This window comes from Castor canadensis, chromosome 1, assembly GCF_047511655.1.
Source record: "Castor canadensis chromosome 1, mCasCan1.hap1v2, whole genome shotgun sequence".
Lineage (NCBI taxonomy): Eukaryota > Metazoa > Chordata > Mammalia > Rodentia > Castoridae > Castor > Castor canadensis.
The window spans coordinates 183,220,250-183,244,444 of NC_133386.1; the positions used below are offsets into that span (position 1 = coordinate 183,220,250).

At 40.3% G+C, this 24,195-nt stretch overlaps 1 protein-coding gene and 1 non-coding gene across 9 annotated transcripts in view; one reads left to right on the top strand and one right to left on the bottom strand.

The window, feature by feature from the left end:
• Positions 1–709: 709 nt before the first annotated feature.
• LOC109696183 (cytosolic carboxypeptidase 2) overlaps positions 710–24,195 on the bottom strand; it is a 38,252-nt gene continuing 14,766 nt past the window's right edge. For 4 of the 8 annotated variants that reach the window (XM_074045509.1, XM_074045502.1, XM_074045489.1 and 1 more), the window contains 10 exons: positions 21,530–21,683; positions 18,274–19,056; positions 16,097–16,253; positions 14,271–14,397; positions 13,367–13,467; positions 11,945–12,075; positions 7,885–7,951; positions 6,799–6,921; positions 6,207–6,314; positions 710–1,431 (listed from right to left, as the gene is read on the bottom strand). In XM_074045509.1, coding sequence (XP_073901610.1) covers positions 1,258–1,431; positions 6,207–6,314; positions 6,799–6,921; positions 7,885–7,951; positions 11,945–12,075; positions 13,367–13,467; positions 14,271–14,397; positions 16,097–16,253; positions 18,274–19,056; positions 21,530–21,683 — 1,925 coding nt within the window. In that variant the 3' untranslated portion in view covers positions 710–1,257. Of the gene's footprint in view, positions 1,432–4,294; positions 4,382–6,206; positions 6,315–6,798; positions 6,922–7,884; positions 8,412–11,944; positions 12,076–13,366; positions 13,468–14,270; positions 14,398–16,096; positions 16,254–18,273; positions 19,057–21,529; positions 21,684–24,195 lie in introns of those variants that run through there. The other 4 variants (XM_074045542.1, XM_074045520.1, XM_074045528.1 and 1 more) reach the window with 4 other exon arrangements.
• Positions 3,233–3,484, top strand: LOC141416770 (small nucleolar RNA U89). Its single transcript, XR_012441368.1, has one exon. It is a non-coding gene; the product is annotated as a small nucleolar RNA U89 (small nucleolar RNA).

Genomic DNA, 24,195 nt, shown 5'->3' on the forward strand with positions numbered 1-24,195 from the left:
AAAAAGGCTCATGAAGTTGTTCAGGGTGGGGAGAGGATAGAACTCTACTCACTGCTCAATTTCTCTATAAACCTAAAACTGTTCTGAAATGTTCTTGATGTTTCATATACTGGGATTGTAATAGAATTTGTATTGCCATGTGTTTCTAATTACTAATAATACAGGTAGTTGAAAGAGTTCAAAAGTGCTAACAAGGCTGGGGATGAAGTAAGTCGTACAGCAAATGTTATTGTGTGAGAGGCCAGAACCACATACACACACACTCATACACAGACATGCATGCATGCACATATGCACACATGCACATACATGCATACTTACACATACACACTCACATGCACACACACACACACGCACGATAATGAAAAAGGTGTTAGAAAACTTTCAACCCAATATGATAGGAAAAAGGAACAGTAAAAATAGGGGTGGCCTGCATGAGCTGTAGTAAAAGTAGTAGTAAAGTTTAATAGGAAAGGGATTTAGTATTACTAGATAAGAGTGGGGAGAAATTGGGAACATTTCCTGCTCCCCATGCAGGAAATGGGAGTAGAGACTGGACGACAGTACATGCTGCAGCTGGCAGACTATGCTTGGTGCTCATGAGGGACCGATGGAAAGAAATGGTTGATGTAACAGGTCACATGATGTTTATGCAGGTAACCAATCACAGGAAACAGCTGGCTAAAGAGAAAGAATTTTAATCATTGAGTTAAAAAATTCACACACCTTGTTGAACATAATATATGCAACAGTCAATTTTGGGTAATACATTGTTATCTCTACATGGGAATACCTTGTTTTGAGCAAACCTGATATACAAAAGAGTCTGATCATTCACCACTTGGAAGCTCTGACACAGACTGTTTTAAAAAAATTATATAGCATACTCCCAAAACATATTTAAAACAGTTTGATCTTTTAAAATTGATTCACACCTAACTTTAGAGAGACTACATTGGTTAAAATGAGGTATATCTGTGTTGTAGTTCCATGAGCACACACTTTAGTTTGTAGTAAAAGCTTTTCTATCATTAAAAAATTTCATTTTAGGAAAAAAAATAATTGAACCCATGAAGTGAGGTGAGCCTATGAAGACATGCACTCAGAGTAAGCATGAAGTAAGCATCAGTGTGTGATGAGTACACAACACAGTACACCACAAACAAACATAGTTTCCATTTATACATTTTCCCTTGACACAATGTGAATAGTTCAAACCCTGTGAGGAAGCACCTGTGTGGCATGACCAAGGCACTCCTACGGGTATGTGTATATGTGCAAGGATGGGTACATTGCCAGGGCAGTGCAGCCTCTTCTTGTGGCAGGATATCTGTTCTGAGGCCAGTTTGGCTTTATGCCTGGAGCTGGTGTTAGGCTACAGTTTGTGCTTCTCTTTGGAGACCATGATGCTGTAAAGTCTGGCTTCTTACTCTGTGCAAAGAAGATAAAAAAAGCTGAATTTACTTTCATTGCAATTTGTAAAGTTATAGTTAGGGTTGAAGTTAGACTTATTAGGAGCTAGTGGGAAGTATTTGCATTTCCTCTCAGTATACTGAAGTGGCCAATACTGTTACAGGGCAGAGTTAAATCAAGCATTTGTTCTACTTCCTCAGTCAAGTTACATTCCATAGGCAACATGAACCAAAGTGGGGAGACAGCTAGTGAGATGTCCTTTCGATTAGCTGTGGGTATGTGGAGGGGCTTCAGTCTGGAAATGTTACACAAAGGAAGAGAAAAACTGGTTTTATCAAGACTGCTGCCCTCTGTTTCCAATTCTGTTATCTGACATGCTATGCCAGTTAAACACCTGCATCCTGTTGGAGAACTAGCCCACTGGGAATTCCAAGAAAATGAAGTAACAATAAAGGTTTGTATGGCATCAGTTTCAACTAGCATGTTGTACTTAAGCAAAGCCATGGTTGCACATTACAGCCTAACTAGCATGTTTTGGTTGTGGGATCTGTTTTCGTTACCCAAAGGCTTTGTGAGATGAATGCTGACTGAGGAAAGAGGACAGGCTCATCCTTTATCATTTTGTGATAATGTTCTCTGATTTGACTTGCTCTTCAGTTTCTGCCATACCATGGTGATCTATGTGTCTTGTCATCTCCTATAGGCTCTTGTCTTTACAGTCCCCTCGATCCTCTAGGAAACACTGACAGGTAAATGAGAGCATCAACTCAAGAGTTATGAAGCAACGGATCTGGAAAGATGGCAGGGACTTCTTAGGAGTGTTCACTCTGTGTCTAGTACACCTAAGCTAATCCAGTGATGCTCAACCTTTGTTCCACCTAGACTACCTGTGAGCAAAAACACCTATAGGCATACCCAGGGCTATTTGGCAGGATAGCTCTCTGGCTGTTTCCCCATTTCTTTTTCCTCAGTCTCAGGAATGAATATGCAAATGCAAATGCACATGAGAGATGTTATTAGAGGGATAAATATGAATTCGTTCGAACTTATTCTTTCAGAAAAGCAAAAGAGTCCCTGATATGGTTTGAATAAGGTTTGTCCTCTCTGAAATTCATGTTGAAATTTGACTGTCTTGTGGTGGTATTGGCAAAGTGGGAACTTCAGGGATGGTTAAGAGGTTTTCTCTCAGGACTGAGTTAATTTTTGTGGGACTGGATTAGTTAATGAAAAAATGGATTGTATGAAGTGAGGCTACTCTTTGTTTTTGCTCCTCCCCCATGCACTCACTGCCCTTCTACTTTTCTGCCATGTTATGATATAGCACAAGGCACTCATCATATGCAGCCACATAATGTTGGACTTCTAGCCTCCAGAAATGTGAGATAAACACACTTATTTCCTTTATTAATTATCCAGTTTCAGGTAGTTTGTTATAGCAATGGAAAATGGATAAGATATTCACACACTTCAGTGGTAACACGGCTGTGAGACACACATCACAGCTGATGGTGATATCCCATGGGTTACTGATGTCTCCTAGGGCTGAGAACCACTATATTATGTGTTCACTATCACTGTTTTACCTGACATGTGGCCATGGAACAACAAAATAATGGCAGTCTGACAAATGTTTGTCAAATGTAAATTAAACAGAATTTACTTGGGATGGAAAGGAGACAGGGCAAAATGGCAGATTAGACACTTCCTACGTGTGACTCTGAATGACAAGAATCAGGATAACAAAGGAGAGACTATATTTCTCAAGACAGAAAGAGAAACTGGGCACCAGTGGCTAACGCCTGTAATCCTAGCTACTCAGCAGGCAGAGATCAGGCCTAGGCAAATAGTTCTCAAAACCCTCTTTCAAAAATACCCAACACAGAATCTGAAATCTTGGTGGGGATACCTGAGGCCTGGCTCCCTGCTGTAAGGCCATATCTATAGCACCACCAGCCTTGCCTTCATGTGTGCTGCAGCCCCGGTACTTGGCGGCACCCTGTGGGAAGGCCCACCAATGGGGGCCAAAGTGAGGGTGGGCACAAGCCATCCGAGTGAAACCTTGGATTTGACAGGAGGAAGAAAATACCCAAAAAGGGCTGGCAAGATGAACTCAAGTGGTAAGAATGCCTGCCTAGCAAGTGTGAGGGCCTAAACTCAAACCCCAGTACTGACAAAAAAAAGACAGAGAGAGAGAGAGAGAAGAAGAGCATCAGGAATCACAAGAGAGGTGAAAAGAAAAGCACAGAGAAACAGAAAGGCAGCAGACAGAAAAGTAGGAAACAGGTCTGAAGCTCCAACTCCAGCTTGGTATATATTATATGTATATATGAAAAGGACATAACAAAACACATTTAAAAATTTGTAAGAAAAATTTTAGCTGGGCAGCAGTGGCTCACACCTGTAATCCTAGTTGCTCAGGAGGCAGAGATCAGGAGGATCGAGGTTCAAAGCCAGCCCAGGAAAATAGTTCATGAGACCCTATCTCAAAAAACCCTTCACAGAAAAGGGCTGATAGAGTGGCTCAAGGTGTAGGCCAAGTTTAAACCCCACTACTGCAAAAAAAAAAGAAAAGGAATATTACAATGAAGCCCCTCACTTTGTACTATTAATATACCCTAATACCTAAATTCTCTATTGCAAGCTTTTAGCTCCAGGTTGGCTTTCTCTGGTTCTGCAGTACTTTATGGGCTGCACCCCAAAGTGGCCAGGTGGTTTGAGCCTGAGGGTACAAACTGCCTGAGATGCTAACCTGGGCAGAACAAATCTGAGAAGGCAAAAAATGTGGACTATGGCAAATTACACCTTTCCAAATCACATAATACGTTTGAAAATTGATTAGAATTAATTGTTGGCATGTATGTAGACATATAAGGTGAAGTGCCTGCATTCTCTCTTTATTCTTAGGTAAAATCAGGGTAGTCATTGGTGGATCCAGGGAGGTGTCTTTGTCTCTTCCACTTAACTGTGTCTAAAATAAATGAACATATTCTCACTAAATTTCCCATGTGACCAAGTGTGGTTACATTTAATATACTTTATCTGTATGCTTTTCTTTCATGCATGTTGAATCATGATATTGCAATATGAAAACAAAGGTAAGACACAAGCAAGCAGCAATTGGAAGAAAAGGAAAGGGGATGAGTGTTTATTGGTATGTTAGGTACCTCATAGTTTCAAATCTTATGCTCACAATCACCTTCAGATGCAGATATTAACACCCCAATGTTTCAGATGCAGTAACTGAGTCCCAGGCAGGTTAAGCAACTCTTATAATACAAATTGAGTATCCCTTACCAAAAATGCTTCAAACCAGAAGTGTTTTGCATTACAGATCCTTTCCAAGTTTAAATAAATGCATATATATAAAATGAAATAACTTGGAGAGGGAGCCAAAGTCTAAAAATGAAGTTCATTTATGTATCATATGCACCTTATATACATAGCCTGAAGGTAATTTTATACAATATTTTAAATAATTTTGCACACAAAATAAGTTTCATGGTAGGGAATTTTCCACTTGTGGTGTCACGTTGCCTCTCAAAAAACTTCAGATTTTAGACCAGTTTGGATAAGGAATGCTCAACCTGTATTAAATAGGGGGCTGGAATATGAACTCAAGGCAGACTTCAGGTTTGTGCTCTTGACATCGTTACACTGAACACACCAAATGGCCTTCAATATTGAATAGAGATGTCTGTGTTCTGTTGGGGTTTCCCTGTACAGCAAGCATGGTGGGACCTCATTGTATCACTGTTAACCACAGGGTAACAGTCCACACAAAAAGAGTTCATTTTGCACCCTATCCACCAAAAATTAGCTACTGTTGTACCTAAAACTTTTGTTTTTTAGCAGTAGGGATGAAATCCATGGCACTGAACATGCCTGGCAAGCACTCTACTACTGAGATACCTCCCTAGTCCCTTTGAAAAATATTTTAAGACAAAGTTTCAGTAAGTTGCCCAGGTTGGCCTCTAGTTTTCAACCCTCCAGCCTCAGCCTCCCCAGTAGCTGAGATTACAGTATATGCTACCAAGCTCAGCTCCAAAACCTATTTTTTATCAGAAAAATTAAAAATTTTTTATTATGGAAAAATTTCAAACACACAAAAGTAGAGAAATATAATGAAGTCCCATGTACTCGTCACTAGGTTTCAACCAACTTTTAGTAAATTAATAGTATAAGGGGTTTCATTGTGATAACTCCACAAATGTGTATACTTTGAACATATTTCACCCCCTCTATTATATTCCCTGAACCGTTCTTTCCCTCCTTCCTCATAGTTCAGAAACCTAGTTTTTACATAAAAAATTAGGATTTCATAGCCACAAAACTCTAAAGTACTAAAAATTATCTGGTGCCTCTCTTCTGTGTTGCCACTGAATCCTATTTTGTGATAAAAATTCCTGCTTACTTATTAAAATCCCCAACAGACTTTAAGTCCCTGAGGAAAGGACAGTATTTTGTTCATGCATTCCTAGGATCCAGTAAAGGGCCTGTCATGTAGAGGTATACAATAAAATTTGTTGGATGAACGGGATGGATAGATGGATGAATAAGTGTATGGTAAAGCAGTTTGTTCTTATGTTCTTGCTATAAAACACACATCATCAATATTCGATATCAGACTTTAGTGGTCATCCCCACCCCCACACCAATTTTTATGTTTCCTTACTTCCAACAGCACTGACAAGTAAGGGTAACATAAATGGGTATTGCATTCTCTCCCCTGTGGGAAAAATATGCTAATTGGAGAAATCAGGATTATGTAACAAAAAGTCAACCAGAAATACTACCTTAGTGAACCTTGGTTTTTCATTTCTCATTGTTGAAGAACTTGAGTTCTCCAAATTTCTGGAAAAGGTAGGCTGCTTTTGCAGAGTAGAAGCAAATCTTGCCATTCCCTAGAAAGATTGAGAAGAAAATATTTTTCAATTGATCCATTCACAATTGATTCAACCCAGCAGCAAAATTGCCACCTCTGAAAGCATCTTCTGTCTTTAGAAAGCAGAGGGTCTGGGGTGGGTGTGACAGCTTGGAGCAAGGTGGAGAAGGAGCTTCCATGTGTCCTTAACGTGGACCAGGCCTGATCCCCAGTTACTACAGCCACTTCTGCAGCACCACCTCCCTCCTTTGGAAACTCAGGCTTGGTCACAGCCCAGACTTTCTGTGCCAGATCAGAGCATAGGAGAGGATCGGGGGGGGCAAGGCTAAAACCTGCCCAGAGATGTTCATAGGATCCATGGAAGGGCTCTGGCCTCAAAACACAAAGTCCCCCCTTCACCTCCACCCCTCCATTTTTGGTTGGAGTAAACTTCAGCTCTTTTTCCTGCTCCCCCTATGGAATATGATAACTAACAGCAGAATTAGGTAGCAGGGCTTTCTTACTGGGGTATCTTCTGTTAACTTTAATTCCCTCATGAGGTAATTTTTCTGATATTGCTCATTTCGCTGTTTCCTAGTCTGTAGAAGTTTCTTTTTTTTCTTCTTTAACATCTTCTTCTGATTCATCTGTTCCAGAAAAGTACAGAGAAATTGATCACTGAGGGTTCACACTCATGCCCACGGGGTAGCCTTCCATAATGATCAGACTCAATGGCTAGCCCACTGAGTTAGGTGGTGGTTTCGAGAATGAACCAATGGTTCAGTTACTTTCTTACCAGAGGTTACTCCCTACTTAACATCCCCAACTCCCACTGTTGTAGGTTTGTAGGTATACGGCCAAAGGGGCACCTATACCAATAACCAAATATGTTATTACAATATGAAACCAGATGACCATTGGAATAAGGTCAGATCCAGACAGTATTGATCATTAGATGGGTAATTAAAAGATTCAGGTTTGTTCTTACCATAAAGTGGTTTTAATAATTAAGTAAGAAAGTTATAAAGCCCATAATGAATGTTCCAGAGTAAGGTGACCAGTTAAGACACTACTGCCATATTTTCTTTTCTTTTTCTTTTTTGCAGTGCTGGGTGTTGAACTGAAGGCTTCACACATGCTAGGAAAGCGCTCCACCACTGAGCTACACTCCCAGGCCCATTGCTATACCAAGCAATACCAAGACAATTGGAAAATTCTCCAAATTGTCTAGTAGTGTCATGATTTTTTTGACAGTACTAGAGTTTTGAACTCAGGGCCTTGTACTAGGTAAGTGCACTACCACTTGAGCAATTCCCACAACTCTTTTGCTTTGGTTATTTTTCAGATAAAATCTCTTGATTTTCTTGAGCTGGCCTTGGACTGTGATCCTCCTATCTCCACCTTCCATTCAGGTGGTATTATAGGCTCAACTTATTATTTGAGATAGCGTTTTGCTAACTTTTTTTTGCCCAGGTTGGCCTCAAACCACAATCTTCCTATATCCACCTTCCAAACAGCTGGGATTACAGGCATGACCTACTACTTCTGGCCAGTGTCATGATTTTTTTAATGTTGTTACTTCCTGGATGTAAGAGTCAACATAATCTCACCTCATCTGCTATGTTCAGTAGGTGAACAGGGAGACCATCTGAGAAGGAGCTGTCAGAACCACTGGTGCTAGTTCCAAAAAGAAAGAAGAAAGTAAAATAACTGTTATTAATATGTGAATGAAGTGTAAAATTTACTAGACTAGCTGCATGGGATTAGGATATCTAATTTGTTATTTGCTGCATTGTCTGTGCCTCATTTACTAAGAATTCTTGACAAGCACATTCATTCCTTTGTTCTGAACACCAGCTGCATGCAAGGAGGCACATGAGGCAGAGAGAACATACATGAATGACACAGAGCTCCTGCATCAAAGGAGTTCACAATCCATGTGGCAAAATGAGTACTGGCCTGATGGGCAAAGCTGTCCTTGGCAGAGGGTGGCAGAGGCCATAGGATTCTCTATGTTCAGCCCAGGAGAACATCAGGGGATTGTGTGATTTGTCTGAGAACACAGGATCTTCCTCAGTCGCTTCTGTTTGTCTGGTACTTGTTCTAAAACCCAGGATCCTATCAGGTACCTATGAATCTAAGAAAGAATATGCAGGCCAGAAACCAGTAATGTTACTTTTTTTTTTGTTGGGTGATAGGGATTGAACCCAGGGTCTCATACATGCTGAGCAGGCTCTCTATACCCCATAGCCTTGGAAAAGCATATTACTTTTATCATATCAATTTTCCTTCAAAAAGTTGTAGATGCACACATCTAGGCTAATCTAAAGTCTTCTCCACAAACTGTCCCCTTCCCTGTCTTTTGCAAGGGCTAGGATGAATGAGGACTCAGATAATCAATCCTTTCTTTCTTCATCATGTACTTTGCTTGTGTCACATTGTATTTTTCCTTTCCTGGGGTTTGGTTGGCCAGAACTGAGAGCTATGCTCCATGATAGGGGCCCCATATATTAGAAGTGCCTTAGACATAAAACTCAAATCTCATGGGAAACAATATTTTGAACCATTCTTTTGTCAAGCCTTTCATTCTGTTTTTCTCCCTTCCCTCAGTGCACAGTGAGAAGCCCTACCACAATAGGAAGGAACCCTATTGTCTGTGATTTAATTTCCAACTTCCAGTCATTATAAGGTGTTTCCATTCAAGGAATAGCCTTTGAGGCCACTGAGCAGTAGTCTCCGAAGTCCCTTTGGAGATAACAAAAAACTTTAACAAATGAGATAAAAGCATTAGATGAAGTATATCCTAGAAAATATCAAAAACCATGTGTGTTCACACAAAGACAGCAAATAACACTCCCAGCATGCCTCTCTGTACAACAGTGAGAATGGACAGGTAGAGAGCTCCAGGAAGGCTTGTGGTAACTGGATTCTTGATACAGAATCTGGCAAACTGCTTTCAATAATTCTTAACTAAATGCATTAGAGTGTCCCTGCTGAGCCAGCTACAGAGCTGAGTCTAGCTATTTCTAAGTTGGTTCCCCTGGGTTCTAGGGAAATGAGTCAACATGCAGAGGATATTTTGGTTTTCAGGCTAAAAAGTAGAAAGGGGTTGGTGCAGTACTCTCAGAAAGTTAGGCGAAGGACTGAAGGAGAGTGGAAAGGGTGACATGGTGAATGGGGCATACCACCTGGCCTGATGATCTGTTTTAAGTTCCCTAAGGAAACTCAGACAGAAGAACTGATTCAAGGCCCAGGTCTCAAATACCATTTAAGATTGTGTGGGAAAGCAATCCTCTGCCACTGGCCTCCACAGATGGCAGTGGAGTCTCTGGCAGAAGACCTCCAAGCCCAGCCCTGAAACCTTTTGAGGGCAGATGGGGCAGCCAGAGGCACCTTGGCTGGTAAGTTGGAGTAGATGGTAGTCTTGCACACCTATGAGATACTTACCTGGGTGTTTCCTGAAATAGCCAGGGAGACTACTGAGGTAGAACTGAAACCCAGCATACTAAATTAATTATAAATATTTACTGAGCTCTCCTGTGCTAGGTACAGAACAGGTACTGCTGAAGGTACATGAGATACAGAGGTAAGCAAAATAAAGGGGAGACAGATACTAAACAATAGACACAATAAAGACTACAGTGATAGCTGATAGAAGGAGATAAATGCTATGGGAAAAGTAGAGCACCTAAGAGGGGTGGGGAGTGGCAGAAGGTGAAGTGGGAGTGGCAGGGGTGCCGGTGGCAGTATTAGAGTAATGAATATAGGCCACATTGAAAACAGTGACAATTAAGCAAAGACTTGAAAGGAGACAAAGGAATTATCCACGTGGCTGGGGAAAGAGCATTCCAGGCATATAGAATTGCTAGCTCAAAAGGCTGAAGGCAGATGAAGGCCTCCTGCAAGTCTGAAAGTGAGGAGGCCATTGTGTCAGTGGTACAGTGTGAAAGGGTAAGGGTGGAAGCTGTAGAGGTATCAGGTACTAAATCCTATAGCCTTGTAGACTACCATAGGATAGTAGGCTTTTTATCTGAGTGAATTAGGAAGCCACTGAAGTGTTTTAAACAGAGGAATGACTGATATAAGTTTTAAAAAGCATCACTCTCCTGGTTTTCTTCTAGCCTTGTCAGTCTTCTCCTTTGCTGGCTCTACAGATCTCCTTGGCCTTATAAAAGTTGTGATGCTTCACTCAGTCTTAGACCTCTTTTTCACTCTCTCTGAACTTACCCCATTGGGATTCCATCCACTCTTAGAGTTTAAAGATCATCAATCCAACAGTGACTCTCCATGACCTTCCATGAAGTTCCAGATTAAAATGTCAAACTGCTTATTCAATTCCTCTACTAAATGTCTGAAGAATATTCAAATTTAACAATCCTAACACTACACTCCTGAGCTTACTGTATCCCTAATCTTTTCTACCCTCTTGATCTTCCCCATCTCAGTTAAAGGCAACTTCAGGACTGGGGGTGGAATGCATGCATAGCATGTATGAAGTCCCGGGTTCACTCTTCAACACCACCACCACCAAAAAAGAAAAAAAAGCAATTCCATCAAACCAATTGTGGAGTCATTCTCTCTCCCATAATCCATATTCAATGCATAAACAAATTATAATATTTATAAATTCAAAATATATCTAGAATCCCTACTCAGGAGGTTGAGGCAGGAGGATCATTTCAACTTAGGAATTTAAAGCCAGCCTGGGCAACATAGAGAGACTCCATTTCAAAAAAATTTCAAAACTCAAAAGATATGTCTAAAATCCAAGCACAGTCTGTCATGGTGGCCAGGCTGTTAGATTTGTGCACTTACTGCCTTTTGGTGGCTGCAGATCCCTTGGACAGAAACCTCTATGAGAAGAACCCAGACTCCCAAAGTTACAACAAGGGCCCTTTGTGGATCTCTGGAACATATGAGCTAACTTCTTGGATTCTCCATTGTTCTGATCCTTGGCAGCACTTTTGTGGCTTACCTGTCTGACTATAGGATGCAGGAGTCGGTCCATTGGGAAGTTGAGGCTTGTGAAATACTGAGAGGCCAGAAGCCTCCCTTATCAAGATCCAGCTGCCTGACAATGAGTACTGACCAGTTGCTGAGTGGGACTCAAAGACACACCACCTTCCATACCTTGCCCACCATTCTGCCCTCTGCTGAGGGCATCTAATTATAGGGACTACAAGGCTGAAAAAAATTCTAAAATCCAACCAATTCACACCCCTCCCTTCAATCACTAGTACTAGAGTCTGGTCTACTCTACCATCACCTTTGACCTGCATTACTGTAAGAGCTTCTTTCCACACCATTTTCCATAGCAGCCAGTATTCCTTTTGAAATTAAAATCTAAGTCAGATCACAACACTTCTCTATTTGAAATCTGCCAAAGGCTTCCATCTCCCTTGGGGTAAAAGGCAGCAAAGCCCTACACAAACTGTGTGCCCAGCTGCCTAACCCTTTCTAGTATCTAGAACCCAGGTTGGCAAATACATGTACTCACTATGTAATTTCTGAAGGAATGACATATATTTAAATATGTCATGAACTAAGGAATATGATTTACTACATCTTTTAAAGTTCAAAACAAAATCCAACAAAACAACAACAAACAAATAACAATGAATTTTTAAAACTAAAACTTCTCTAGTATTTCTTTGAAATGAGGTTTGATACCTGGACTCAAGGTCAGATAAAGGTATATCGCTCCAACTTCTTTCTAAATCCATGTCTTGTCCAAGTTCATTGAACTTCTTTTGGATTTCCTGTTGTAAGAGCTCCTTAAGCTCTTTTAGACACTGAGTGAACTATGACAGTGAAAAAAGAATTATTTTTAATAATCTATTTATTCATCAAATATTTACTGAGTATATGCTGAAAGGGACTTATTGCTGGGGACAAGTGGGAGTAAGATGTAACCCCTGCTCTAAGGACATTAACAGATAAATTATTATGTAAGCTGTAGAAACAGAAATACGTTTAGGGCAGAAGATCAATGAATACTGCTTTAAGCCAGTTTTCTCTGGCTATAGCTAATTTCTTAAACAATGCAATGGTCTGATTTATTTTTCTGGGTAGCAAGCAAGGGAAGTTAGAATGGCAAGGGTGATTTGACTAGGGGTGTAGATCAGTGGTAGAGCATTTGCCTAGCATGTGGGAAGCTTTGGGTTCAATCCCCTGCACCATCTGAGGGAAAAAGTGATGATTAAACAGGCCACATTGTGACCAAAATTTCTTTTTAGTAAACAGTTGCATCCAGAATGTACATATCAAGCCAACATTTTGAAAGAGGTATGAAAGATGAATTAGAGACTATGTGTACGCACTCCTTTTAAGTTCAGTGAAGAAGGGAAATAGAAATAACCCTCGGAGAAAGGAGGCCAAAGGAAATCTTTGTGTTTTAAGACAGGGGCTGCTTGAGACACTTGCAATTGAAGGGAAGTGAAACAGAGGGAAAAAAGTGACACAGAAAAAAGAGGAGTAATCAATGAGGCAAAACCTCAGGGAGGTGTGGGAGAAGTTGATTAATGCACAAGGGACATAGTTTTGGAGAAGAGAAAGAACACCTATTTTCTGAAATGAGAGTGCCATGTGTGCTATTCTTCTGAAATAGGAGAATTGGTGTTGCCATGAGTAAGCCTACAGGTGAGGAAGAGGTGCTAGAGGTGCTGGAGGTAGTGGAGGATTGTCTTCTCCTTCTATGTGAACTATGAGGTCTTATCATTTGCTGACAGTGTGCCAGGACCTCTCTTTGATTCTTTTTCCTATTTTTTTAATTTTTGCAGTACTGGGGTTTGAACTCAAGGCCTACACCTTGAGTCCCTCCACCTGTCCTTTTTTGTGATGGGGGTTTTTGAGATAAGGTCTCTCTCGCAAAACTATTTGCATGGGCTGGCTTTGAATTGTGGTCCTCCTGGTCTCTGCTACCTGAGTAGCTAGGATTACAGGCGTGAGAAACTGGCACCTTTCTTATTTGATTATAAAAACTTCAGAAAAATATTAAGAGGAAAATAAAGATCATCTGTAGTCCAACTGGGCTGGAACCATATGAAACTTATCAAACTAGTGGTACCATATTTCTTGAAAATCCATTTTTACCTTGGTTTGGTCAGGATCACAGAAATCCAAAAGGGTGTCACAGACATGATAACCTAGGGACTTCAGATCCTCAGTGGTAAAGTGAGTGTCTCTTTTACTGCCTGGAAAAAAATTTTTCTTATTATATCTTAAGTACTGAATGCAAATCTAATGTTTTGAGTATTTTTTTTTTTGATGGGCCTGGGATTTGAAATCAGAGCTTTGTACTTGCAAAGCAGGCACTCTATCACTTGAGTCACACCTCCAGTCTATTTTTTGCTCTGCTTATCTTGGACACAGGATCTCAAGTACTATTTGCCAGGGCTGGCCTCAAAACTCGATCCTCCCAATCTCAGCCTCCCAAGTAGCTAGGATTACAGGCATGAGCCACTGGAGCCCAGCAGGAGTATCTTTTTTTTTTTTTTTAAATATCATCTGAGTCTAGAATAATATATGCTTCTGAAAGGGGTGGCTCTCCTAGTTTTAGACTGATTTAGAAGAAGCTTTCACAATGAAAAAGGGTACTATCATGATGCTATAATTATTGGGATTTTACTTTGTGGCAGGCACTATCACCTTAAGCAATACCCATGAAGCAGGTATTATGATTATTGACAGTTAAAGGGAAATTGAGGCTAGAAAAGGTTAAATAACTTACCCAGGATCACAGCAACTTGTAAGTGCAGCTGAAATTCAAACCCACATCTGCCTGATTGCAAGTCCTAAGCAGCCACTATGCAATACTGCCCCATGTGTTCTGTATTACACATTCGTGTTTAGGGTACTCAAATTTAGCACAAGGCCAGCCAAGGAAATACTCTAGCTCAGTTATTTCCCCAGCATTCCCAGGCCTTTCATTTTCCCAGGTGTTGTGCTTGGCTTCCTCTTGCCAGTCTAGCCTATGGATATATGAAGGAGAGATTACCCAGGGTGGACCCACAAAAGGTAGACTCCATGGTGTAGCTGTTTAGGATTCCCATCCGCCACATCACAACTCGTCCTGTTCCTTCTTTGCATTTTTGGACTTTAAAATTACAACTCTGAAAAGAGAACTAAAGAAAAACCCAAATTCTCTGTTAATCATAAACCAGCAAGTAGATGTCTAATCTTCATTGCTATGAAACAAGAATAGTTCCTTTAGTTCCCTTAGGGGTCTATATATTATTTCTTAAAGTATGTTTTATAAAATATTACTTCTGAGTGATGTCAGTAGGTATTATAGGGGGAAAAGGAGTTCTGTGATCATATCAGTCAAGGAGATAAAGCATTAAAAAAACTAAAAGCTAGGCGCCCCTATGGCTTGCACCTGTAATCCTAGCTACTTAGGAGGCAGAAATCAGGAGGATCTTGGTTGGAAGCCAGCCCTATCTCAAAAATATTCAAAATGAAAAAGGGTTGGTGAAGTGGCTTAAGTGTACAGCACCTGCCTAGCAAGCCTGAGGCCCTGAGTTCATACCCCAGTACCAAAAATAAATAAATAAACAGGTTTCTAAAATCCAACCTACTTTTTAATCATAGCTACATTTTGTGGATTTTTCTGTGTGTGTGTGTGTGAACCCAGGGCAGGGATTTGTGCATGTTATGCAAGTACTCTACCACTGAGCTACATTGCCAACCTGTGATATAGTTATTAAACAACTATTAAACTTTTAAATTGTTTTCATTAGTTTTTTTTCATTAATTAGCTTTTTTGTATAGACACTCAAGTGACATTAGCATTTTGTTTATCTTTCAAACCCTTCTTCCCCTGTCAACCACAGGATTAAAGATGGTAATTGATAATCACCTTTCTTACTAAGAGTTTCAGCTTATGCCCAGTGAAAACAGTCAGGGCAATTTAAAAAATTATCTTGGAAGTGTAACTCAGTGTTAGAGCATGTGTTTAGCATGCTTGAGGCTCTGGGTTTGATCCCCTGCACCAATAAACAAGTAGGTAAACAAAAAAAAACTACATTTATTAAGCTATAATTTATATATCATAAAGTTAATTACTTTAAAGTATAGTTCAATGGTTTAATATGTTTACAGAGTTATTCAACTATCACTACAAACAATCTAAGTTTAGAACATTTCCATTACCACAAAAAGAAACTTAAGCTGGAAGAGTGGCTCAAGTGGTAGAGCACCTGCCTAGCAAGTGCAAGGTCCTGAGTTCAAACCCCACTGCAGTAAAACAAAACAAAAACCCAGATTTAAAAAAAAAAAAAGAAAAAGAAACTTAAGGGCTGGAGATATAGCTCAGTGGTAGAGCACTTGGCTAGCATGTATGAGACCCCAAGTTTGATCCCCAGCACTGCAAAAACAAACTCAACACTCATTAGCAGTCTTTTCCTACCCATCTCACAAGCCCCAAGCAATCACTGAATCACTTTCTGTCTCTGTAAGACTGCTTTTTCTGAGCATTGCATGTAGTGGAATCATACAGTATGCAGCTTCTTGTGTTTGGCTTCTTTCACTTAGCTTAATATGTTCAAGGTTCATCTGTGCCCTACATATCAGCACTTAAATCTTACATTATTACAAAAACCATTTCATTATGTAGATATTCCACATTTTATTTATCTGTTTATCAGGTGATGGACACAGAACAAGTCTTAAAGCCATACTTTTCTAAAGTCTTGACATCTAGGTTGCTGGGATCTACCAAAGACAATAATAAGAAATAGAAAATGCAAATAAAACATTACATCTAGAGAGCAGTGAGTTCCTTCGTCCCTCAGTCAATGGACAGAAACTACCGGATGTGCTTACCTTGTCTGGTGCGTTTTTGCTTAACATCAAAGGGAACACTCGCTCATGAAGCCAATGCTTGTGATCATTGTTGTTGCAGCCATACAGGAAGATATTATTCTTGCGGCTGTGCCCATGGAAATCACAATACAAGAGAACCTCTCTTTCTTCCAGAAGTCTATTGAGGGGTAAACAAAGGACTCAGTGGACACCCAAATGCATGAAAATAATCCAGGATCATCTAGATTCTCTCCTGTATGACTGTTGATACCTTCTCTCCTAAGAAAACCTCAACTCTAATGGCCTTCAATGGATCCTATCCCCTATTCTCAGTCACTGATGAAAATTGTCATTTACCCCTGCCGGTCAGAGGGATCTGAGATAGAAAAATTGTGATGTGGGATGGGGTGGTAGGTAGGCCCGTATAAGTGGACAGGAAGTAGAGATAACCTATTGAGACCACTGTGGACAGGAAGTAGAGATAACCTATTGAGACCACTGTGAAGAAAGGGAGGCCAGCAGAGGTTGTGGTTGCAGGAAAAAAAAAAAAGCCAAGGAAAGTGTTGGTTCCTCAAATGCTAGGGCCAGTTCCTACAAGGTTCAGCTCCTCTTTGTCTCATGATCACCAAGGAAGCTATTCCAACTTTCCAAACATGCTCACTTTCCCATGATGATGATGGTTAGATGAAGAGGGTAATAACTAATGTTACACACTTATAATATGCTAGATACTATAAATAGATGACATGGATAATCTCACCTAATCCTCATAGTAACCACTCAAGGCAGTTATTAGCATTCCACAGATGAGAAGAAAGCTGAAGCTCATAGAAATCAAATCACTTGGCCGAGGTCACAGAATCAGCCACAAGTTAGTCTTAGAATCAAACACATGTGTTTAGCCACTTTCTACCAGCCCAATTGTTCTTGTACCCATTCACACAGGTATGGTTGGAAGGTTGCACAGACACATTTTTTTTTTTTTTGTGGGACTGAGGTTAAAACTCAGGGCTTTACACTTGCAAAGCAGGTACTCTACCGCTTGAGCCATATTTCCAGTCCATTTTGTTCTGATTATTTTGGAGATGGGGTCTTGTAAACTATTTGCCTGGGGTGGCGTCAAGTCACAATCCTCCCAATGTCAGTCTCCCAAGTAGCTAGGATTACAGGTGTGAGCCACTGGTGCCAGGCATGCACACTTTCTTATCTGCTGTGTTTTCACTTCCAATTAAGTGGAAGCTCCTTTAAGGTAGGTGCTGTTACATTATAGTTTTCAGCTACTTTCACACAGGCTTAAATGCTAATTTCTTATTCTTTCATTATGAGAGGAACATAAGATGGTTTTAAAGGACTCAGAGTCTGGAACCAGACAGCCTTGTGTTCAAATCTCAATTTACTAGCTGTATGACCTTATTGAAGTGATTTTAACATTTCTGGTCCTCAATTTCTGTATCATATACAACATGGGATACTGATCCTATGTAACCTCCTGGGGTTGATGTGGAAATTAAGTGGGTTATTTTATGTGTAAAACACTGAGTACAATGTCTATCACTTCACAAACACTAATTGTTGGCTACGATTATTACTACACAAGTTTCATCATGAATACCTATAACTCCATGACCTCTGACCTTTTCCATTCAACTGTTTAACTTAAAAATAAATTACTGTGTGGTATGGCTCAAGTAGTAGAGTGCCTGCCTAATAAGCATAAGGTCCTGAGTTCAAACCCCAGTACTAAAAAAAAACAGAAATGACTAACAGAAATTTTGCATGTTCAATATCTTTCCAAAGATCAGATGTGATTCAAAAGTCTGAAAATTTACAATGAATTGACTGCAAAGAGAATGGTAAAGACTTCTAAAGTCAGCTGGGTGCCGGTGGCTCATGCTTATAATTCTAGGTACTTGGGAGGCAGAGATCAGGAGGATCGAGGTTCAAAGCCAGCCCAGGCAAATAGTTCATGAGACCCTATTTCAAAAATACCCAACACAAAAAAGGGCTGGTGGAGTGGTTCAAGTGATACAGTGTCTGCCTAGTCAAGCTTCAGGCCCTGAGTTTAAAACCCCAGTACTGCCAAACTAAATAAATAAATGTCTTCCAAAGTCATACCTGATTCCAAACAGAAGATGGAGGGGTATCTGGCACTAGCACACATAACACTTACAGAATTATCAACAAGTAAGAGGTCTCACCTTTTGATCATATTCCTGGTGTACCAAATGCAAGGGAAAGACTCTTTCAGAATAGTTTTATATTGCCTGTTCAAGTCCCTTCCAGCCAGTGAACACCGATAATTTCCCACAATCACACCATCTGGATTTAACATGGGAACCACCTTGAAGACAAAGAGATCCCTGAGGAGCTGGGCATCTGGAGAATTGCTAAGGATGAAGTCCAAAAAGCCTTTCATAATCCAGGAGCCATTACTCTCCCCAGGGTGGACTCTGGCGCTCAACACAACAGCTTTCTTTGCAGCTGCCTCTTCAGGGGTCCTGGATGGGTTGGTGATGGTGAGCAAGTACACAGTATTTCCTGCTAGGCTCCTGCATAAAGTTCGGAGATGGCAGAACTGAGACTGGATGGGGTTGTTTGCTACTGACAGGAGATAGCACTGCAAATCACTGTAAGTATATGGGTAAAAATGTGCAAAGAAGCAAGTATCCTGGTCATGTGGAAACCGAATGGTCCATGTGAGGCAGTAGAAGGGCTGCTGGCCATCATCAGTGTTGTTCTTATAGTACTTTATCTCATTTCCTTCTCTCTTCCAGCCAGTGTTGTAGATGTTAGCATCCAACTCAGAGTACATGAGTGGCTTCATCCCAACAGCATAAAGGCTCTTTGGTTTCAGCAAGTTGACAATAGTGAAGCGGTAAGTGACATCTTTTCTGGTGTTCTGAACTCGAAAATAAAACCACTGAGTGTGTTTATTCGTATAGAGGTCCGTTCGCAAGGTGAGCTCATACTCATAGGTGCCTCTGTAATGGAGAAAATAGGACATCTCTGTAACCTCACACACCCCTTGAAAATAAATGTGGGAAAATATTGTTTTTCCCTTGTAAAAATAGCTTATGCTACAACAGAAAAGCCTGCTCTCTCTCTCGCTCTCTCTCTCTCTGGCAATACTGGGTTTTTTCAAGACAAGGCCTCACATGTTCTACCACTTGAGCCATGCCTCCAGCCTCACCTCACTCATAGACTAGCAGAAACTTGTGGGAGGAAATTTTGTTAGGAATGGAAAACCTGAGCTGGATGTAGGCCAGTGGTAAAGTACCTGCCTCATATGTGCAAGGCTCTGGGTTTGTTGCCCAACACCTCAGGGGGAAAAAAAAGTCTAAAAACTCATGCTAGCCAGGTGTGGTGCTACATACCTGTAATCCTAGCACTTATAAGAATATGTAAGGATAAGGCAGGAGCATCACAAGTTTGAGGACAGACTGAGCTACATAGTAAGTTTGAAGCCAGCCTAAACTCCATAGACACTGTTTCAAGAAAAAAGATCAAACAGAGTGCCTGCTTTGCAAATGCCGAGCTCTGAGTTCAAACACCAATCTCACCAAAACAAACAAACAAAAAAGCTAGGCATGGTGGCTTGCAGAACTCAAGGCCAGCCTAGGCTACATAGGAAGACCCTGATTAAAACAAAACAACAAAAAAACCCCAAAACAATAATTTCAAAAATCAACCAAACAAACAAGTAAACAAAAAACTCATGAGGAATGGTATATCTGGAAGTTCTGTTAGTTTCTTTAGAGTATCGACTAGCAGTTTCTGACCACTCTGGTACATTTCTCTGAAACTCACTGACAGTTTAGTTGCCCATCCTAGAGATCACACTGGAGGAAACCCGTAAGCCTGTTTTTTCCCTCTGGTCATCAATTATTTGAAAATGAGGGGGCATCTCTGGAATACATTCACCTTGCTTAAGAGAAACAGGGCCAGGTGCCTGTGGCTCATGTCTGTGATCCCAGCACCTAGGAAGCTGAGGCGAGTTTGAGGTAAGCATAGGGTACGTGGCAAGACCCTGTCTCAAAAACACAGGGAAAAAAACGGCTGGGAGTGTTAGCTTTTTGCTATAATCCCAGCTACTTGGGAGGCAGAAATCAGAGGATCTCAGTCCACCTGAGGCCTGCCCAAGCAAAAGCATGAGACCCTATCTGGAAAAAAAATACTAAAAGGAAAACGACTAGGGATGTGGTTCAAGTGGTAGAGCATCTGTAATCCCTAGTGCTGGGCATTAGAGGCTCACACTTGTAATCCTAGCTACTCAGGAGGCAGAGATCAGGAGGATAGGGGTTCAAAGCCAGCCCAAGCAAATAGTTCACAATACCCTATCTTGAAAAAAACCTATTACAAAAAAGGGCTGGTGGAGTGGTGATGTGACTCAAGTTGTAGTCCCTGAGTTCAAATCTCAGTGCTGGAAAAAAAAAAGAGAGAGGGGGGGCTTGCAAGGCAGGTGCTCCACCGTTTGAGTCATACCTCCAGCCCTCTTATATACTGTTAATGGAACTAGAATCACTTTGGAGGGCAATCTGGTGATAACTAGCTATACTTAAAGTGTTCAGAGCCTTTGACATAACTATTTTTTCTAGAATATTTATGTCTAGAATTTACCCCCTAAACCACAAGTCCTTAAAATATATAATGCATGAGGGTGTTCACTCTGCTAAGTAATTAAACAAAAAACCAAACATCATGATTTCCCATCATAAATAGGAATGAAGTATCCATACAATAGAATAATGTGCACTAATTATGTATGTATATATGTATGTATTTAGAGACGAGATTTTGCAATGTTGCCCATGCTACCAAAACAGCCTGAACTTCTGGCTCAAGTGATTCTCCTGCCTCAGACTCCCAAGTAGCTGGGGCTACAAGTGTGGGACAGGGCTGGCTGGCATTACTAAAAATAAGGAGGCATATCTGTGGTACTGTCATAGGAAAATACCTAAAATTTACTAAGAGGGAAAAAGCAATTTGCAAAACATTATGCATACAATTTTTATTTTATACTTCTTTTTTTTTATTTTGGAAGTACTGGGGCTTGAACTCAGGGCCTCACACTTGCTAGGTTTACTAGGCAGGTGATCCGATTTTTATTTTAAACAACATATAATTTGTGTATATTATACATAACCACACAAAAATAAATTAGACATACATACCAAACTGTTAACAATTACTGCATTGGGGGGTATGACTTTTATGTTACATATTTCTACTAATACAAGTTTTAAATGGCTCCATTTCCTCTTGTAGGAAGAAGAAACCATTTAGATAATGTTCTATTCTGGAAAAAAACATGAGTCATGATTATTCTATTCTTCTCCATCCTCATCACTGTCTCATCGCCTCTCTTTTCTGCAAACACTACTAATTCCTGAAGCCATTTCTGAAGACACCTGTCACTCTGATCATCATCCCTTTGGGGAATTCCTGGTTACTCACACTTTGACAGCTTTTTGCAGATTCCCACTCTCAAACCTTGATTCAAACAGGAGCGTATTATCTTCTGGTCCTTGCAACATGACAGTAGGTTCCTTGATAACTCCTCGTTTTCCTCCCACTCTAGAGCTAGTGAAATAGGAACCTTTGGTGGGCACTGTAGATTGAGAGAGGTAACTTTAGGCTAGATTCTACTCAGAATCCACCCATGCAGCAAGTATTTACTGAAATCCTCTACCTGGTCAGCACTATTTTAGGTTAGCAACAATGGATTTTGAATTTTCAATTGTTCTTTTTTTTTTGGTGGCACTGGGGTTGGAACTCAGGGCCTTGTACTTGCTAGGCAGGCACTGAACCATTTGAGCCACACTCACAATCCTTTTTTGATTTAGTTATTTTTTTAGATAGCGTCTCACGGTTTTTGCCTGGACTGGCCTTGGACCACAATACTCCTACCTATGGCCCTGTGTGCTGGGATCACAGGCTCGCACCACCATGCCTGGCTTGTTTGTTGAGAAGGGATCTCGATAACTTTTTGCCCAGACTTGAGATCTTCATCTCCCAAGCAGCTGGGATTACAGGTGTGTCCTACCATACCTGACCCAAATTTTTAATTGTTCTTACTGAGGCCTTTAAATTTCAACAGCCCATTACTATTTAGAGTGCTTACTTTTGCTTCATGAATTCCCTTGCATATCAGATACCGCTTGTTCTCATATAAACCCTAATTTAAAAGGATGTTGGCAGAGCTAGGTGTGATGGCACACACCTGTAATTCCCAGCTACTCTGGAGGTGGAGAGAAGGGGGATTAAGATTCAAGTCCAGCCCAGGCAAAAAGTTATGAAGACCTCACATTAACAAACAAGCCAGGTGTAGTATCATGTGCCTATAATCCCAGCTATGAGGGAGGAAAGATAAGAAGATCAGGTCTGAGGCTGGCCTCATGCAAAAACATGAGACCCAATCTGAAAAATAGCCTAAAGCAAAAAGGGTTGCAGGTGTGGTTCAAATGGTAGAGCACCTGTCTAGCAATTGTGAGACACTGAGTTCAAACCCCAGTACCACCACAATAAATGAAGGATGTGACAAAAATGATATTCTGTATTTGAAATTGAACAGAACCAGACACAATGTTATTTTAACTACTTGAAAATATTTGCCACAATGTACCTCCAGTACAATGATATAATAAAAAATTTAAAAAGAAAGTATTTGTAATCTTTTTATTAATTTTTTAAGAAAATAAATAGGAAAAATAATTTTTGATGTATCATTGGAAGGCTTAAATAAAATGAAAATAGAAGTTTGAGAAGAACTGGCATGGGTGAATTTGCTTAGAGGGAACCAAAATGTCCTAGTTATTACTGAAAATAAAATTGACATTTCTTCTTCCTTTTTTTAAAATTTATTTATTTAAGACAGGTCTTGCTAGGTAGCCCAGCTGATCTCAAACTCTCAATCCTCCTGCCTTAGCTTCTTGGATGCTGGGAGTATAGGTATGCACCATCATATTTTATCTTTACAATCAAGTTACAGCAAAAAATTATGAAACTTAACAAAATTAGGTTATTTATATTTGCAACCTCTTTCTGGTCCTTAGAACAATAATCAATTGGGTTTTTTGGAGTTGCAATTTTTCAATTTCAGTGATAGTACCATATGACATTTTCAATTTTTGCAGTTACTTCTGCAAAACTACTTTAGAGCTTGATAGTTATTTCAAGAAGTCCCCTTTGTCACATGATATTCTTATTATTGTATACAGAAGGACCTGTTTTATCATCTATTAGTTTTTCTGTTGACTGATGAAAAATTTGTAGATTTTTGTCAATGGCTTTATGATTCGATTCAAGCAGTTCTTTCACATTCATCAACTTCATAAAATCCTGCATTTCTCTTGATGATCACAATAAATAATTTCTACTCTCTTGCATTGTCAGATGCTAACAAGATGTGTCAATCAGCAAGAACTTGGTATCAAAGATGTTGACCATGGGGCAAGGGGTAGAATCTAGCATTAAACAAATAGCAGTTTGGTTTTTTTGGTGGTACTAGGGTTTGAACTCAGGGTCTCCCACTTGCTAGGCAGGCACTCTACCACTTGAGCCACTCCACCAGCCTTTTTATGTTGGATATTTTTGAGATAGGGTCTCACAAACTATTTGCCAAAGCTGGCTTCAAACCTCAATCCTCTTGATCTCTGCCTCTGGAGTAGTCCCGAGTAGCTAGGATTACAGGCATGAGCCCCCGCCAGCCAGCAGCAATGTTTTTAAGGGGCATGGCTTTATAACTAGCCCGTTCATTAGTAAGCATGTTCCTGTTATGATGACTTCTGCTCTCATAGGCAACCTTGTCACTGTGGAGACTTAGATAATAAACAGCTGGAGAATAAGTTAGAGCAAAGGAGAAGAAGAAAGTGAAAAAAGAAAACAAACAGAGGAAATAGGAGCAGAAACAAATTGAGGATTTGTGCAGTCCAACTAAAAGCTGGGCCCATGTGATTCAGTCTCTTCATGGAACTAGATGTCATTAATATAGAAATGTCAGTATTTTCTTGACTTTCTCAAAGAAACATTCAAAGGTAACATTTCCCCCAAAACAAAACCTCTTTCCTTTTTTTCCCAAATATTCTCATAGCCTGTAGATGCTCAGGAGTCCCTACGTGGAT